The sequence below is a fragment of the Phalaenopsis equestris genome, unplaced genomic scaffold, assembly GCF_001263595.1.
Source record: "Phalaenopsis equestris unplaced genomic scaffold, ASM126359v1 Scaffold209954, whole genome shotgun sequence".
Lineage (NCBI taxonomy): Eukaryota > Viridiplantae > Streptophyta > Magnoliopsida > Asparagales > Orchidaceae > Phalaenopsis > Phalaenopsis equestris.
In genome coordinates, this window is record NW_018229078.1 from 206,241 (window position 1) to 224,322 (window position 18,082).

Consider the following 18,082-nt stretch of genomic DNA (forward strand, 5'->3'; position numbering starts at 1 on the left):
AGGGGAGGATGTTGGTCTTCTAAGGAAGAAAGTCCTTAGAAGGCAAGTGATGCAATTGTTAAAGTAAAATCCTTTAATTATGTAAATTAGTGAGAACTCCATGATAGAAGGAATCAAAAGTCTTTAAATGTTTTCCCTTCCATGCATCCCTATTTATAGAGTGGGAATTAAAAGTAATATGGAAACAAAATTAAAAGAATGCTGCTAAGAAGGATTCTCCAAATAAGAATAAACTCAATTTAAGTAAATATTCAAAAAAAATTAGTACACAAAGAATTAAAAATTATATAGCAAACCAATATTAAGTCTAACTCAATTCAAATAATACCTGGTGCTCTATAGTATAAGGAAAAATGACAAACAATAACATGACTACATCACCTTCAGTCGTAACAGCTTCATCATCAAATGCCATATCCTCTTCAACTTGCTCTTGATTTGCCTCTTTGGTCATTAAGTCATTGTAAATTACAACCAATATAGCGATAATATAGGCAGCCTCACAACTAGGAGTCGTGTTAATGTCCAAATCATCATAACAATGTTATTTGACTAATATACATATCATATATTGCATGATACGTTATGCTAAATATTCATTTCTTGAGTGGATGATTCAAAAATGTCACTTGAGAAGAAAATGTGGCCTTCATAGGAGTTGTGACATCTATAAGAATCAAGGCTTGATTGGATGCACACTTATTCATATCATTGATATTCTCCTCAAGCATAGAACATGAATTGGTGCTTAATACTCCTAAATAGCCTAATTAAAGATAGGATTTTTAAATTCACCTTTTGAAAATATTTAAAGCAAATTCTAAAAACTCAACATTGAGAAATACACAAAAAATAAAGGCCAAAAGTGATTCGCATAGACACAAAACAAAAATTTCATATTCTTATGAGGTTAAGAGGGTTACCTAATGTTATGTATCTTACATCATTTTTATGAATTACATTGTCCAATCAAGTTCTTAAGATCTAAGATAGATTCATAGGTCTAATGTTCTTCGTTTCATAGGAAATCTATAGAATGAAATGGTGAGAGAATAAAATGTATCCCCATATCCCAAATGTCACCCCCTAGAAAGGCTTGATCTAGCCTAACAAGGGTTCTGCTTAAAAAAGGATTTCATGTGTCTTGCATCATATGGAAATGCCTCTATGAGGACCAAGTTCATATAGTTAAAACATTGTTGGAAAGGTTATGTTGATGGTGTTTGGTTACAATGAAAACACTTACAAAGGTATTGGTATTGAAATATTAGTTGAAAACTTATCCTTATTGTCAAAGCAATATAGGCTTAATGACAACCATTTAAATAAGGAGTTCAATATAAGAAAAAAGAAGATTTGCATGTTTTTATAAAATCTCATAGGAAATTTTGTTAATTTCAAAGGAAATTACAAAAACAGGCAGGCAGTTCCACTACACCTCAGAAAATAACACACACAAAAGGGAAAAAAACTAGGAACCAACAAGCCCAAATACAACTCACACGCAAGAACCACTACAAATCATAATAGAAGGAAGATCAAAACAATCACCTTTAATAAGAACATACATATTAACAGAGATTCTCTTAGAAACCATCACCATTTGAGAAGTTCTTCCAACCTTAGCAGTCCGATTTGTTAATTTTTTACCTTCTCTATACACATTAGACCATTTGACCTACAAGGAAGCACATAAACAAAAAATCTTTTGCATATGAACAATGATATTCCAAGGCAACCTCTTTTAAAGCACAACATCTCCACATAGTCAAAGAATCCATCTCCAGTTGAATATATCTCTAACCACAAAATCAAGCCACAAGAAGAGCCTTAATAATGGCATCAACTCTAGCATCTAGAGGAGTAGCCGGAACAGATGGATAAACAAACAAAGCCTAATAAGTACCCATATGATCTCCACAAGCACTCCCATTACTAGCACTACCTTTTTGCCAACTCCCATCAACACTAATTTTAACAAAACCTTCATCCGACTTCTTCCATTTCACCAAATGAATCTTCGATTTAAGCTTAACAAGGACAAGCAAATTAAACTTTCCAAATAGATCACATATATCTCTATTAATAGGCTTTTTGAATTTAACAACTTTAACATTTTAAATAAGAAAATATTAATCAAACTAAAGATACAAATGTATTAATTATTTTTTCATTTTGTGTGATCTCATATCTTATCATCCAGATAAAGCAAAAAGTCACAATAGGAATAATAGAGAGGAATTGACCTCCATATTCCCTCCAATCTGAAATAGCCACTTCCATAGAAATATGCTCAAAAAACCTATTTAGAAAAGAACCAATTTGTTTCCAATCCTCCATAGCAAACCTGCAATGAATAAGAGATGTTCCATATTTTCCTCCTCATTTTTACACAGTAAACATCAAGAAGAACCTCTCAGCCGCTTTAGCTTCAAAATATCATCTGTAGGATGTATTTTATGAACAATCCTAAAACAAAAGGATTGTGAAGGTTTAAGCCACGAATTCCAAGCCCACTTAGAATCAATGCCCACTTCATAATGAATAGACATAACAATCGGATCAGCCCTAGAAATGGGCATCCTAGCAATCATATAAGCATCAGAAGATTTTACCATTTTAGCCAGGTCATCAACATTCTAAACATTAACCCCCAACAATCCTTAATCGCGAAATCAATATCAAAAGGTCCATCATATTGATCAGCAAGAGCACCAATACCCTTCCAATCGTCATACCGAAAGCTGAAATTAAAATTACCAACCTCCCAACAAAGGAAGTTTTCAGTCTTCCTAGAAACCTTGAGCATTTCTTTCCAAATCAAAGAATCATTCACAAAAATGAAAGATTTACATACACACCATTTAATTCTTATGTACTTACACTATAATATTTTAGATTTATACATATTTTTTATATGACGGAATTTAATCACTGAAATTGAGTTCCAAGAGTAGCTCCTCTCACAAAATTATAATTGGAAGCAAAATTAAAAATTCAAAACGGGTTATTATTCCTTTGCTTCGTTCATTTATTAATTATAAAAATATTTATCATCCACTTGACAATTTGTAATTCATGTTAATTAGCTGGCAAGAAGTAAGTCGGCTTTAACAGCCCGGGTAATTTGATATAATCTACTGGATAGTATAGTTTGTACAATTATGAACATTGTTACTCCATGACATATTTGATATAAGTTCTGTGAAATTTGTTGTAGGTCAGAGTACATATAAATTTTATGGTTTTTGATGTTATAGGACTTAAGGAGCCTCAATTATCTCCAAGAAATGTTCTTTGTATTACTAGGTTGAAAACCCGATTTGCTGGTATAATTTTCAAGACATGAGAATCACTTAACAAAAATGTTAGTATATTGCTCTTTGACATATCATTTTTTTATAAAGAAAAAATCTAATTTACTAATTTTTTTTTTCTGAAAAAAGTTATAAAATCAGTATACTTGAGCATATGATTAAAATTTTGTGTTTTTTGCTTAGGGAGAAAGGAAAGTTGAATCTAAGATAAAACCAAAAATAGTTGATTCGGTTGGAAAGAAAGAAACCAGTAAAATAACTCTTTAAATTTACACAAATTTTATGTTACATGTTTATGTTCTCAACCATTTTTGTTATAACAAATATTTTACTTTGGGCAGAAAAATGAAGATTCGAAAGTCAAGTGAATGATTATAAAAAAAAAAGAATTATAGATAAGATAAATTCTAAACTCAAGACAAATATTACAATTTCAAATGATTCAACTATTGCTTCAGCAAAGAAGATATTTTTCAATATTACTTTGACAAAAAGCTTTGATATTCATTACATTGATTCTAAGTAAGATTTCGTTCTTCCTTTGATTTTATTTTATTTTTAGCAGCAACATTTTGTTTTATTGGACATATAGACTAGCACTGTATTTTTGAGATTCTATATTGATTACTAATACATATTTCATTTAAATTATTCAGTGTTGTAGTCCATATTTTATTAATTAGAAATGATGCAAATTATTTATTTATTTTTGTTTTTTGTTAAATCTAGGGCATCATGTTTTAGGTATTTACATCACAAGAAGGTTGTGTAAGGAAAAAATAATTCTAAGTTAATTTTTATACTAATACTTCTCTTTTAACAAAAGATTCAACACATTAACTCATGTTATTTTTCCTTTTATTTTTTTGGATTAGAACACATGATAGATATTATGCATTTATTTTCAGGAAGAAACAAATCGGGCCAAAATACAATATAAAAAGAGGAATCCACATAAAATGAACAAACAAGTAAGAATTTTATATATTTTAATATTTTTCTCTAAGCATTCGTAAGCAAATAAGTTGCAATTCTAATGAATTATTGTATTATGTCTCTTAGATGAGCATAATGTATGTTTAAGAGCAAAACTAATTTTGTTAAACTTAGTCAATAACTTGCATATTAATTTTTATCAGTTTATTTATTTTGTTGAACAATATTAGCTATTTTATTCATTGATTTGGGTGAGACTATGAATAAAGTGTCATTATGATTCTAAAGTTACATTATAGCAAACCACTTACAACATGCTAAAACAATAGCAAAGCAACTATTTAAGTAATTGATTTAATTTTGTTCCTAATTTATGGACATTTAGCTTTCTTTCTTTCTGCGCAAGTAGCATATTCTTTTAGGTTTAAATCATTTCATATTTCCTAAAATATGTGAATTATTTTAAATTTATTCTATTGGTTTTGTACGATTGACTTATAAAGTCCACTAATTCTTGCAAAAAAAAAAAAAATAGTAGTTCGAATTAAAATTGTTGGACTTGTTATAGATAAAACAAAACTTGAACATAAAAGGAAGCTTGAAAAGGAAAGGGAACAAACTCAACTTTTATAATATTTTTTTATTCCTTAAAATTATTATTTTTTAGATCCTTAATTCTTCCGAATTTATTTCAGCTTTATTATTAACATTTTATTAAATATTTAATGTCAGGATGATGACTAATTTATGAGGCTGATATAAATATTAAAAAGAAACAATATTACATCTGAATTAAATTAGATTTAAGGCTTATACTTTAATAATTAATCCAAACTTTTTGTCATTAATTGAAATGCGCATTTTAATTCAAACTAAAACTAATTTCAAAATTGTCAACTCCCTGTTTCTATTTTTGTTGCAATTTATCAAACTCTAAAATTTTATAGGCTTTTAATGTAGAACTTAATGTTATGAAACAAACTTGAATAATTACAATGCTTAGGAATCTGCAAAGCTATTAAGAATTTACATTTAACAAATGCTACATTAGTGTTTAAATTTTATAGATTATGATATACTTTTTTTTTTATTATTTGATTGGTCACAATATATTTTATTTCTTTTTTATTCATATGTGGAAGTTTCAGTTTATATTGATCATTTCAATCATACATACAAAGACTTTGTGGCACTCATTCCTTCTCAATCAAACGATGTCAAATACTTAGAAACTTTGCAAATCCATTGGAATGGCCGAGTTGTTCACAAAAGTACTGAGTCATTGCACTCTAATTCATACAATGAGATGTGTAACATTTTAGGCCTAATGTAAAAAATTAATAATGTGATTAATTTTTATATATTAAAGTTCATATATTTTTTATGTACATAAATCTTGTTATATCTTTTGTTTTTGTTTTTTTTTTCTGAAGATAAGAAATTTAGTGAAATTTTGCTCACAAATTTCTTGTGATTTTTCATCCCTTGGAAATGGCTAAATTTGGCTTGATATCTCTATTATTTCAAGAATGGAAACTATCCTTTAAGAAGTTTATGAGAGGGAGCACTATTCTTTTGAATATGTTTCAGAAAGTTTGAATGTAGGATTTTACAATGATATATATATATATATTGTCGGCAAGCTAAATCATTTTAGTTAAATCTGCAACCTTAGTGTTCTCCAAACGAAATAAGGCAGCCCAAAATGCTGCATGAATAAGAGGATTTCATAAAAAAGCAGCAGTGGAATAAATCTTCTATATTATTGTCCAAACATTAGAGAATTTTAGGTGTAGCTAAAATATTTCTTTCATACTTTCTTGGCTTTTGCTCAGTATTACTCGACGATAAAATTTAGGAATAAATTTCTATGTGGCATCTATATATTTATTATTACCCAAATTTTGAGAAATTTCTAAAATATTTTTTTTTTATTTTACTATTAACTCATAAATACATGAATCTTAGAAATCATTTCAAATTGATGGGTAATAATTTTGTAAAAAAATAATATTATTTATTATTACCCTACGCATATAAGAATTGATCTTCTGTATGATATATAAATTTGATAAATAAAAAATGGACTAACATTTGGCCCAATTAAATATCATCAATCATATACATAAATTTAACTGCTCAGATTGCCTCAAAATAATAATAATAATAATAATAATAATAAAATTAAAAAACGTGCTGGAATTATATTATTTAGTTACCATAAATAAAAAAGTGGTGGCTGAAAAGTAAATTAGAGAGCTGCTTTGGCCCGCCTTTATCTATTTAAAACACAAAAGAGGGGAGACTAAAACACATTTGAAAAAAAAACGTTCTTATTTTCTGCAAAGCACTTTCCCGCGGGCTCACCTTCGCCGGCGATCGATCTCGATCTCAGGCATCGAAGGCCACTCTCTCTTCCACGCTCATTCCTTCTCCATTATCATAAACAAGTAATACTACTTGATCCCAGATTATGAGTCACATCATTTATTCATTCTCCTGTAGAATAATTTTTCTTCGGCTTCCTCTCGCCGTCTCTCCCTACAATGACCTCATTTTTTTGTTCTTTGCAAACAAAATTTTCATTTTCTGCATTCAACAAGTTTAAGCACTGGCTTTGATTCGAACCCTAATTTTTTTTTTTACAGATCTATTTGGAAACAAAATCTTCATTATTTCTTCATCGTTTTTTATTTCCATTTTCTCCTGCATTTTTATACTATTTTCCGATTTTAGTTTTTATATTTCTTACATAAGAAAACAATTTCTCCATTTTTTTCTAAGAAAATTTGGGACATAATATTTGTTGGAATTATTATCTGCTAATTATTTTTCTTTAAAATAACAGAATATATTCCTGCATTTTTATTCTCTTTTCCGATTTTATTTTTTATATTTCATACATAAAATCCGACTTCTTAGCAAACAATTTCTCCATTTTATTCTAAGAAAAGTTGGATCTGAATAGTTGGACATAATTTTAGTTGAATTTAGCTCTGCTAATTATTTTTCTTTAAAATAACAGAATATAAATTTTCTCTCTCTCTCTCTCTCTCTCTCTCTCTCTCTCTCTATTTATCTCTAATCTAATCCGAACGTAAATAATTTATTTCCTGTTTTAGGTTTTATTTTTCTTCCTTGACAATGCTTGAATTTGCTAGGGTGGACCTCATTTTTTATTTAAATACGTGACAAGTTTATGATACATTTTCGTTTTATCTTTTGTTTTTTTATTATTTGCAGGAATTTACTCCCTGAAATTGAATTCAAAGAGCTTTTCTCACAAAATTTTAATTGGAAACCAAAAAAAGAAAAAAATATCTAAATACGAACCATTTCCTATTTATTATTTGGAATGTCTCAAGTTTATTAATTTCTGAGAAAAAAACTAACATTTTGTTATTTTATTACTAATTAATCTGAATTCACTAACATTTGGCTAAATTAAATATCATTAATCAATCATATAAATAATTTCTACTACTCAGATTACCTAAAAAAATGCTGCACGAGTTTATATTACTAACTTACCATAAATAGAAAAGTGTTGGCTTTCCCCACTTTTACTATTTCAACTCAAAGAATAGAGAAAAAATCAATTTGAAAAAAACGGTCTTATTTCTCCTCTGCTCTTATTCTCCTGTAGAACAATTTTTATTCTGCTTTCTTTCGCCGTCTCTCTCTCTCTCCCTCAACCATTTGTTCTTTGCAAACAAAATTTCATCATCTGCATTCAACAAGTTTTAAGCACTGGCTTTGATTCGAACCCTAATTTTTTTTTTCCAGATCTATTTGGATTTTTCTTTCTTTTTCTTCACCGCTTTTTATTTCCCTTTTTTCCTGCATTTTTATACTCTTTTCCGATTTTAGTTTTTATATTTCTTACATAAGAAAATAATTTCTCCATTTTTTTTCTAAGAAAAGTTGGATCTGGATATTTGGACATAATTTTGTTGGAATTAGTCTCTGCTAATTACTTTTCTTTAAAATAACAGAATATAAATTCTCTCTCTCTCTCTCTTTATCACTAATCTAATCAAAACGTAAATAATTTTTTTTTCTGTTTTAAGCTTTATATTTCTCCTTGAATGTGCTTTAATTAACTAGGTTGGACCTCATTTTTTATTTTAATAGATAAAACTTTTAGGTTTATCATTTTTTTTTATTTGCCGGAATTTAGTCCCTGAAATTGAATTCGAAGAGCTTTTCTCGCAAAATTTTAATTGGAAACAAAAAAAAAAAAGGAAAAAATGATCTAAATACAAACCATTTCCTATTTGTTATTTGGAATGCACAAAAAAAAAAGGAAATAAATACAAACCATTTCCTATTTGTTATTTGGAATGCCTCAAGTTTATTAATTTCTGAGAAAATAACCAGCATTTTGTTATTTTATTACTAATTAATCTGAATTCACTAACATTTGGTTAAATTAAATATCATTAATTAATCATAGAGATAATTTCTACTGCTCAGATGACCTAAAAAAATACTGCACGAATTTATATTAGTTACTTACTATAAATAGAAAAGTGGTGGTTCTCCCCACTTTTACTATTTCATCTCAAAGAATGAAGAAAAAATCAATTTGTAAAAAACGGTCTTATTCTTCGTTATAATCTCACATTTTGAATCCCATAATATATCTTAATATAATATATTCACTCATGTAAATCTTTTTTTTTTCCTCATGCCTCTTGCCGTCTCTCCCTACAGTTTACGTCGTCTCTCTCTCCCTCTCTCTCTATATATCTCACTAATCTAATCTGAAAGTAAGAAATTGGTTTCCCGTTTTAAGTTTTAATTTATTTTGTTATGCTTTAACTAGCTAGGGGACGTCATTTTTAATTTAAACAAGTCATAGAATTAGATTGTATTTTAGGTTTCTCTCTTTTTTTATTATTTTCCGGAATTTAATAGTTGATATTGAATTCCATGAATAGTTTTTTTTTTTTTTTTTTTGCTATACATTTTCTCAATAAATTATTAAATTTTTAAAAACAAAAATTAAATTAAAATAAAATGTCATACTATTCTACTTTATTCTCACTGTTAATTTATTGATGCTTCGGTTAATGCAGAAAACTCATGGCTTCTTTGATGACATCATCTTGCAATTATAATCAACTCTGTCGTAGAAATACATTCAATCGAGCTTCATTATCAGGTAAATTTTTTAACAATTTTCTACATTATTCTTTAGTTAATATGGTAATTTTAATTGTCACTAAGACAAAAAATTTTATTAAATTTTTCAAAATATTTTAATACTAAATATTTCAACTAGCTTTCAAACATTTACACATCATTTGTTTCACAAAAAAATTTAAATATTAATGAGAAATTTTGAATTTATTTCTTAAAATCTCATATTTGAAAAAGGCTGATCTACTGGATGATATAGTTTATAGTCATTGTTAGTCCATGACGGATTTGATATATAGTTTTGTGAAATTTATTGTAGCTCGGAGTACATATAAATTTTATGTTTTTGGATGTTACAGGACTTGGGGAGCCTCAATTATCTCCAAGAAAAGCTTTTCGTGTTGCTATGTTGAAGAACCGATTTGCTGATATAATTTTCAAGGCACAAGAAACGCTTAACATAAAGGTTAGCATATTAATGTTTGACATGTAATTTCTTTATAAAAACAAATCCAATTTAATATTTTTTTTCTGAAAAAAAGTTATTAAATCAATATACTGAGCATATAATTGAAATTATGTGTTTGTTGCTCAGAGAGAAAGAAAAGGTGAAGCTAGGATGGAACCAAAAAAAGGTTTTATTGGAAAGCCAGAAATCAGTAAAATAACTCTTTAACTTCACACTAATTTTCTGTTACATATTTATATTCTTGATCGGTTTTATTGTAACAAACATTCTACTTTGTGCAGAAAAACGAAGATTTGAAAGTCAAGTGAATGGTTATAAAAATGGAATTATAGAAAAGACAAATTCTAAACTCAAGGCAAATATTACACTTAAAAATGATTCAGCTATTGTTCCACCAGAGAAGGTATTTTTCAAAAATACTTGACAAGAAGTTTTTGCATTCATTGTATTGTTTCTAATTGAAATTTCTTTGTTTCTTTGATTTTATTTTATTTTTAGCAACAACATAGTGTTTTATTGACCATGTTGACTATCACTATATTTTTTGTGATTTTATATTGATTGCTAATAGATATATTTTTCATTTACATTATTTAGTGTCATTATTCAGTGTTGTAGTCCATGCTTTCTTAAGTAGAAATGATGAATTTTTTTTTTTTTGTTAAATCTAGTGCCTCATGTTTTAGATACTTACATCACAAGTAGGTTGTGTAAATAGAAAGTAATTCTAATTTACTTTTTATACTAATAATTCTCTTTTAACAAAGCAAGTTTTATCTAACCCATTAATTCATATTATTTTTCCTTCTATCTTTTTGGATTAGAACTCATGATTGATATTATGCACTTATTTTTCAGGAAAAAATAAATCGAGCTGAAATGCAATATGAAAAAGAGGATTTCACAGAAAAAGAACAAACAAGTAAGAATTTTATATATTTTAACATATTTTACGAGCATTCGTAAGCTAATAAGTTGCAATTTTATTGTAATGTCTCTTAGATGAGCATAATATATGTTTAAGACCATGACTAATTTTGTTGAATTTAGTCAATATTTTGCATAGTAATTATTATCAAGTTATTTATTTTGTTGAACAAACTTTACTATTTTATTCATTGGTTTGGATGAGATAATGAAAAAGTGTCATTACGGTTTGAAAAGTTACATTGTAGCACATCAATTACAACATGCAAAAACATGAGTAAAGCAACTATTTAAGTAATTGATTCGATTTTCTTCTTAATTTATGGATCTTTGACTTTTCTACTCTTGGTAAAAGTAATTTATTCTTTTTTTTAAATCATATGATATTTCTTAAAATATGTGACTTATTTTAAATTTCTTCTATTTATTGTATATGATCAACTTACAAAAGTGCCATAATTTTTACAGAAAAAAGAAAAATAGCAGTTCGAACTGAAACTGCTAAACTAGATATCGATAAAGTAGATCTTGAACATAAAATGAAGATTGAAAAAGAAAGGGAGGCAGCTCGACTCGAACTAGAGAAGGTAATTCATTTCCGCTTCTTACAGTACTTTTATAATATATTTTTTTTAATTACTTGAAACTATGTTTTTAGAGCTTTAATTCTTCCAAATTTTTTTTAGCTTTATTATTAACATTTCATTAAATTTAATGTGATGATGAAGACTAATTTATATGTTGATTATAAATATTTATAGAGTTTGATAAACTTATTAACTTGTTGACTTGGTTACAATCTTATTTTTTCTTTTTTGTTCATAGGTGGAAGCTTCAATTTATATTGATGATTTCAATCATACGCATAAAGAGTTCATGGTGCTCATTTGTTCTCAATCAAATGGGTCAAATGTTTAGATACTTTGCAAATCCATTAAAATAGCCGACTTGTTCACAAAAAATCTCTTCCATAGAGATTTATGTTCATATTATAAACTGATTAGATGTACATGCGATGTAACTATTGCAAGCTGCAATATTAGTCATTGCACTCTAACTCATGCTATTAGATGTTCAACATTTTAGGCATAACATCAAAAAAAAAATTAATGTGACTAAGTAGTATATAATTTTGCTGTACATAAATTTAGATATATTCTTTTTTATTTTTTTTTTATTTTTTTTTTGAAGATACAGAGTAAGAATCACAACAAGATTTTGATCACAAATTTCTTGTGATATATTCTATTTGTATAATTTCAAGAATAAATACTAATATATAAGATGTTTGTGAGAGTGAGCTTTACGATGATGCAATAAATGCCAACACAGCTTTTATATATATATATATATATATATATATATTGCATGTGAATCCGTAGGACTCTTATGGTAGGGTTAGTTGCTTTCGCAAGTCATGGCTAGGAATTAAACTTGGGCCTTCGCCGATGACGACCAAGATCCAACCAACATTTATATATTTACAGTAACTTGCTAGTGTGGGCGTAATTTTTTATTTAAATAGCTGACGCCTCTATAATATTATATATATATATATATATAACGGGTTATTATTCCTTTGCTTCCATCATTTATTGATTATAAAATTATTTATTGTCCTTTTGAAAATTTCTAATTCATGTTAATTAGTTGGCAAGAAGTAAGTCGACGTTAATGGCCCGGGTAATTTGCTTTCCCGTTTAACTAGGGATAATTATACACAAACCGCCGAAGAATTAATCTTTACAAAATAATCATACAAATGATGACATTTTCTCTAATTTACTTTATTAAAATCAACAAATAAAATAAAATAAAATGTCATGAAATTTACTTTATTTTCATTGGTAATTTATTGGTGTCTTTGTTAAAGCAGAAATCTCATGAACTTTTTAATGGCATCATCATCCAATTTTAATCATCAACTCTGTCGTAATAAATAAATTCAATCGAGCTTCATTATCAGATAAGTATTTTAACATTTCATTTGTAATATTGGTTATTTTATTTGTCACTGAGAAAAAATTTTCCAAATTTTTAAAAAATATTTTAATATTAAATATATGAGCTAGTTTTCAAACATTCACATCATTTGTTTGAGAGAAATTTGAAATATTAATGAGAAGCTTTTAATCAACTTTTTAAAATCCCATATTAGAAGGTTGATCTACTGGATAATATAATTTATAGTATTATGATCATTGTTAGTCCACGGGGGATTTGATATATAGTTTTGTGAAATTTATTGTAGCGTGGGGTACATATAAATTTTATGTTTTTGGAGGTTATAGGACTTGCGAAACCTCAATTATCTCCAAGTCAAGTGAATGGTTATAAAAATGGAATTATAGAAAAGATAAATTCTAAACTCAAGACAAAGATTACAGTTAAAAATGATTTAGCTATTGTTCCACCAAAGAAGGTATTTTTCAATAATACTTTGACACGAAGATTTTACATTTATTACATTGATTTTAATTGAGATTCCATTCTTTCTTCGATTTTATTTTATTTTTAACAGGGACATTTTATTTTAATGATCATGCTGACTAGTATTATATTTTTGTGATTTTATATTGATTGCTAATTCATATATTTTCATTTAAGTTATTCCATGTTGAAGTCCATGCTATATTAATTAGAAATGATGGCACGTTTTTTTTTCCTTTAAATCTAGGGCCGCATGTTTAAGTTGTGTAAGAAAAGAGTAATTCTAATTTAATTTTTATACTAATAATTCTCTTTTAACAAAGGAAGTTTTACTTAACCCATTCATTCATATTATTTTTTTGTTTATCTTTTTGGATTATAACTCGTTATTGATATTATGCACTTCTTTTTTAGGAAAAAATAAACTGAGCCGAAATGTGATATGACAAAGTGGACTTCACATAAAACGAACAAACAAGAAAGAATTTTATCTTATTATTTAACAAACGAAGAATATAGTTAAAAGCAATATGACACAAAATATATATATATATAATATAAATTAACAAGCATACATATTCTTCAAAGTAGGATTGTATCGAACATTTGCTAGATCATTTAGTTTTTGATACGGTAAATGATTTTTTTTGTTATGTATGAGTTTGCTAAAAAACACTATTGTTTCTTTCGTATCCAGATGAAGAAGACGTTTAACTAAAAATATGAATAGTTAACATTTATATATTTAGAACACTAGAACAAAACATGTTCTTATGATTAACATTTAGGGGTGTAAACGAGTCGAACATGAGCGAGTCAGGCTCAGCTCTGCTCAGCTCGTGTTCAGCTCGTATACAAACTTGATGACTAGTATTTCAAGGCTCAGCTCGTATACAAACTTGATGACTAGTATTTCAAGCCAAAACGAGCCGATCACGAACGAACACATCTTAGTTCGTGTTCAGCTCATTAACTTATTGAACAAAATTAACGAGTCGAACACAAGCTGTTCGTGAACAAAGAGCCGTTGTGACAACCCTATTAACATTAGGAAGATGAACTAACAAATATAAATTTCATTCATTGCAAATTCAGAAATAGATTTCACTAATCACTATTAATGAACTAATTTATTTGGCTGATTATGAATTAATTTAAATTTAAGATTTATACTATAATAATTAATCCAAACATTTTCTCATTAATTTAAATGTGCATTCTATTTCAAACTAAAACTATTTTCAAAATAGTGAACTCCCTACTTTTATTTTTATTTTTGGCAATCTATCACACTCAAAAAGTTTATAGGCTTTTAATGTAGCACTTTATGTTATGCAACAAACATAAATATTTATGTATCTGTGTGTGTGTGCCGCGTACTTTGATCAGGTTGTTGTTAAGAAATGATGACAAGCGAAAGCTTTTCATTAAATCTTCAACCTTACTGTTCTCCGAAAGAAATAAGGCAGCCCAAAATGTTGCATGAATAAGAGGATTTCATTAAAAAACAGTAGCGCCACATTAACAATTTTTTTCCAAAAGCATTAATGAGCAAACAGGTTGTGATCTTTAGGAAATAATGTAGGATGTCTCATAAATGAGTACAATGCACATTAAAGAGCTTAATCACCTTTGTTAAATTTAACCATTATTTTTAAAATTAATTTTAATCAGTTTAAAATTCTAAAACATTTTTGCTGCATAACATAATGGATCTATAAGAATGCTCTTACAAAGCGCAACGAGAGGACATGATATATATATATATATATATATATTTATTTATTTATTTATTTATTTATTTATTTATTTTTTTGTTGAAGGAGCATTATACGTCTCCCTACGCGTTAAATAAATAAAGTTGATACATATTTGTCTGGAAAAGGGTTCCCAACTAGAAAATAAAAGAACTACAATACACACTCGATAAAAGGAATCCTCAATCACATACAACTCTAACCCAAAATGAGTTTAGACAATATACCAACTCAACTCAAAACTATATTCGGTATATAACCGAGCATATACAAGTATACTTCAACCAAAAGAATTAATTCTAAAGAAACATAAAAGATACAATAATTGATCCAGCTTGTAACAACTGATAACAGTCAAATAAGCCGAGTTGCAGTAGTAGTATGAAGTCGAAAACCCCATAGAAACTCCCTCGAAGCTACGAGCCATCATGAGTAACATCAAAATAAAAACAAATCTTCGAAACTGCGATCAAATCACATAGCCTCCAAAGTATATAAAATAATTGAAAGAGCATTACATAACTCCTCTTTATTAAACATTCCCTGCTGGAACATTGAAGAGGGAAAGCCAAACAACTTGAAACCATAATGCCCATCATTACTCGCAGCCACTTGCTTCCTTAGTCCTCATTTCACTGTTACTATCTAACGCAAAAATATATGGAAAAACCAAACTCCAGGTTTTGACATTCCAAATAAATTAGCATCCCACGCATCATAAGATACCATTCAAAATCTGCTCATAATACCCATAATATTTAATATGCGTATAAGGCCAAAATCCATTCCAGATTCCAGATTTTCGAAAAAATACAAAACACCTGCTTAATAATCCGCAACTTTTGCTCCCCTGAACCCACGCCTTTTTCAGAGGAAAATCATCAAATCCTTCTAACATCTACCGCATATGGTATTTGGCATTAAGAATTCTTCCCCATATTCAAATTCATCTTAATTAATCGAAAGCAGTAAAAAAACCATAGCAAATAATTCAAACAATTTGCTCATGATTATCCTTCCAGTAAACATGTCAGAAACAAGAAATAAAAACCTTTTCCGCAAGTAATATGCTATGATGTATAAAGAAACCGAGCTAAAATCTCGTAATTCCATAAAATCAAAACTAAAAACACTGCAGTTACCATAACCCAGTGAACACCTTCAAACTTTAAAGAGATGGTAAAGCATAAAATCAAGGCCTAATAAAAGGCAATTCCATAGAATCTCCCAACAATAATCATTTTAGCTGAGACTCTGGTAAGACACCTATCAATATTCTTTCCTCAATTTTATCTTTCTCAGCCAACCAATCCGCCGGGGAATTACCTTCTCGAAAAACATGAGCCAAGTGTATGGAAAAATTATACTTTTCTATAATCGCTCTTATTCTATTCCAAATACCCACAACAATCCATTTGGGTATTGTAATTATATCAAATTCCTTAAAGAGGTTAATTGAATTAGTCTCAACAATAAGCTTTAAGAAGTTAAAAGAAATAGCCACCTTTAAGGCCAATAAAAAAGCCCAACATTCAGCTTCTAAAGGGGAGGAGGCTACAATCGGAGAAGCAAAGTAACCCCGGCAAATGCCCAAATAATCTCTAAAATTTCCACCAGCTCCAGCCGCCTTGGAAGCCCAACTTCCATCAATATTCACTTTGATATGACCCATAGGAGGGGGTTGCCATCTAACGAGAATAGACATCCTACCCATCGTAGGTTTATTTGATTTGGCATTCAAGCCCAAAATACGGGAAGCCTGGAAAATATAAGCTAAAATGTATGACACCATATTGATAGGAGCTAAACCCAAATTTTGATACTTTTGATCATTTATTGCCACCCAAATAAACCACATCACCAACAAAGGTAAACTAGCTAATTTAGGGTCCATAATTTCAGCATTCCTCCACTTCTGGAGGTAGCTTCATATATCTACACAATCAAACCAATCAATATGAAAATTTTTCCCCCAACACATACCAAATCTCTTTAGCATGAGAACAATAGAAAAAAAGATGCACTGTCGATTCCACTTCATTTTTACATGAATGACATCTTGAAGCAAATTTCAGCCCTTTAAGTTTAAGAATATCATTAAAAGATATCATATTTAGAAAAAGTCTCCATAGAAAAAAAGAGATGGAGGGGGTAAGAAAATTGTTCCAAATGAAATTCCCTCACCGCCACTTGTCATAAAAATAAAGATTTGAGTAAAGCAATTTTGAAGGAGAAATATTAGAAGAAGTTTTCCATATTGGGGTATCTTTAACATCCTTCCTTATCGGGATCTTGGTGACAAATGCAGTTTTATCCCCAACAAGAGACACTAATTTATTAACATCCCATTTTCCATCCAACCACACATCTGAAATAATCTTATTATTCTGTGGAGCGATAACAGATAAATTCCGATCTCATAAGCCCCAATTATCATGCATATATATATATATATATTATTTTGACTCTCAATTATTGAACTAAGGTAAAAGTGCACTTTTATAATGTGGTACCGCTCATCTACCACATCTCACATATCTCTCACCTACCTCCCACCTACCACTCTCTTGCTTCTATAAATAGACAGGGTCTGAGGCTTAGAAGAGTAAGGGAAGAGATCTTAAGCTACCACAAAGGAGGAGAGAATAGTTAGAGAGCTAGAGAGGAGGAGAGCATCTTGAGGCCTTGTATCAAGGTGTCACTTGAGAGGGAGGCCATAGAAGGAAGATGAGAGCGTATAAGCTATGTATTCTCCATTTATTTTGTCTTAGTGAACTAATTGATTGATTCCCTCCCGTGGACGTAGATCCAGTTGGATCGAACAACGTAAACGATCTGTGTTTGCTTGTGCTCTTTGCGTTTCATTTCTATGTCAGGAAGTACATATCTCACAATAATATATATATATATATACATATGTATTTTCAAATGTTTGTGGATACAAAGAATGAGTTTTGCATGGAAGGAAGAACTAGAGGGAGAAAGAGAGAGAGGGAGGAAGGGAGAGAGACAAAAAATCTCTTGAGATTTTATGATTACTAATGGCGTGGTTACATTCAAAATATTTATGAAATAATTACAGATTAAACATCTCCAGAAAT

At 28.8% G+C, this 18,082-nt stretch overlaps 2 protein-coding genes across 2 annotated transcripts; one reads left to right on the forward strand and one right to left on the reverse strand.

Annotated features, from left to right (window-relative positions):
• The first annotated feature begins 6,640 nt into the window (after window positions 1-6,640).
• On the forward strand, window positions 6,641-11,734 carry LOC110036711 (transcription factor GTE9-like). The gene is made up of 8 exons (XM_020741223.1): window positions 6,641-6,703; window positions 9,335-9,420; window positions 9,758-9,864; window positions 9,994-10,057; window positions 10,149-10,270; window positions 10,726-10,789; window positions 11,263-11,381; window positions 11,620-11,734. Exons 2-8 carry the CDS (start codon window positions 9,342-9,344, stop codon window positions 11,710-11,712), a joined length of 648 nt encoding a protein of 215 aa, XP_020596882.1. The 5' UTR covers window positions 6,641-6,703; window positions 9,335-9,341; the 3' UTR covers window positions 11,713-11,734.
• Window positions 11,735-16,218: 4,484 nt separating this feature from the next.
• On the reverse strand, window positions 16,219-16,695 carry LOC110036712. The gene has a single exon (XM_020741224.1). It carries the CDS (start codon window positions 16,693-16,695, stop codon window positions 16,219-16,221), a length of 477 nt encoding a protein of 158 aa, XP_020596883.1.
• Between the last annotated feature and the right edge of the window lie 1,387 nt (window positions 16,696-18,082).

Excerpts from the sequence above, each read along its gene's own strand:
- LOC110036711 (XM_020741223.1), top strand. The coding sequence starts at position 9,342 with ATGGCTTCTTTGATGACATCATCTTGCAATTATAATCAACTCTGTCGT. Across the intron at positions 9,421-9,757 it reads CAATCGAGCTTCATTATCAG|GACTTGGGGAGCCTCAATTA; the intron begins GTAAATTTTTTA and ends TGGATGTTACAG. Across the intron at positions 10,271-10,725 it reads CTATTGTTCCACCAGAGAAG|GAAAAAATAAATCGAGCTGA; the intron begins GTATTTTTCAAA and ends CTTATTTTTCAG.
- LOC110036712 (XM_020741224.1), bottom strand. The coding sequence starts at position 16,695 with ATGGGTAGGATGTCTATTCTCGTTAGATGGCAACCCCCTCCTATGGGT.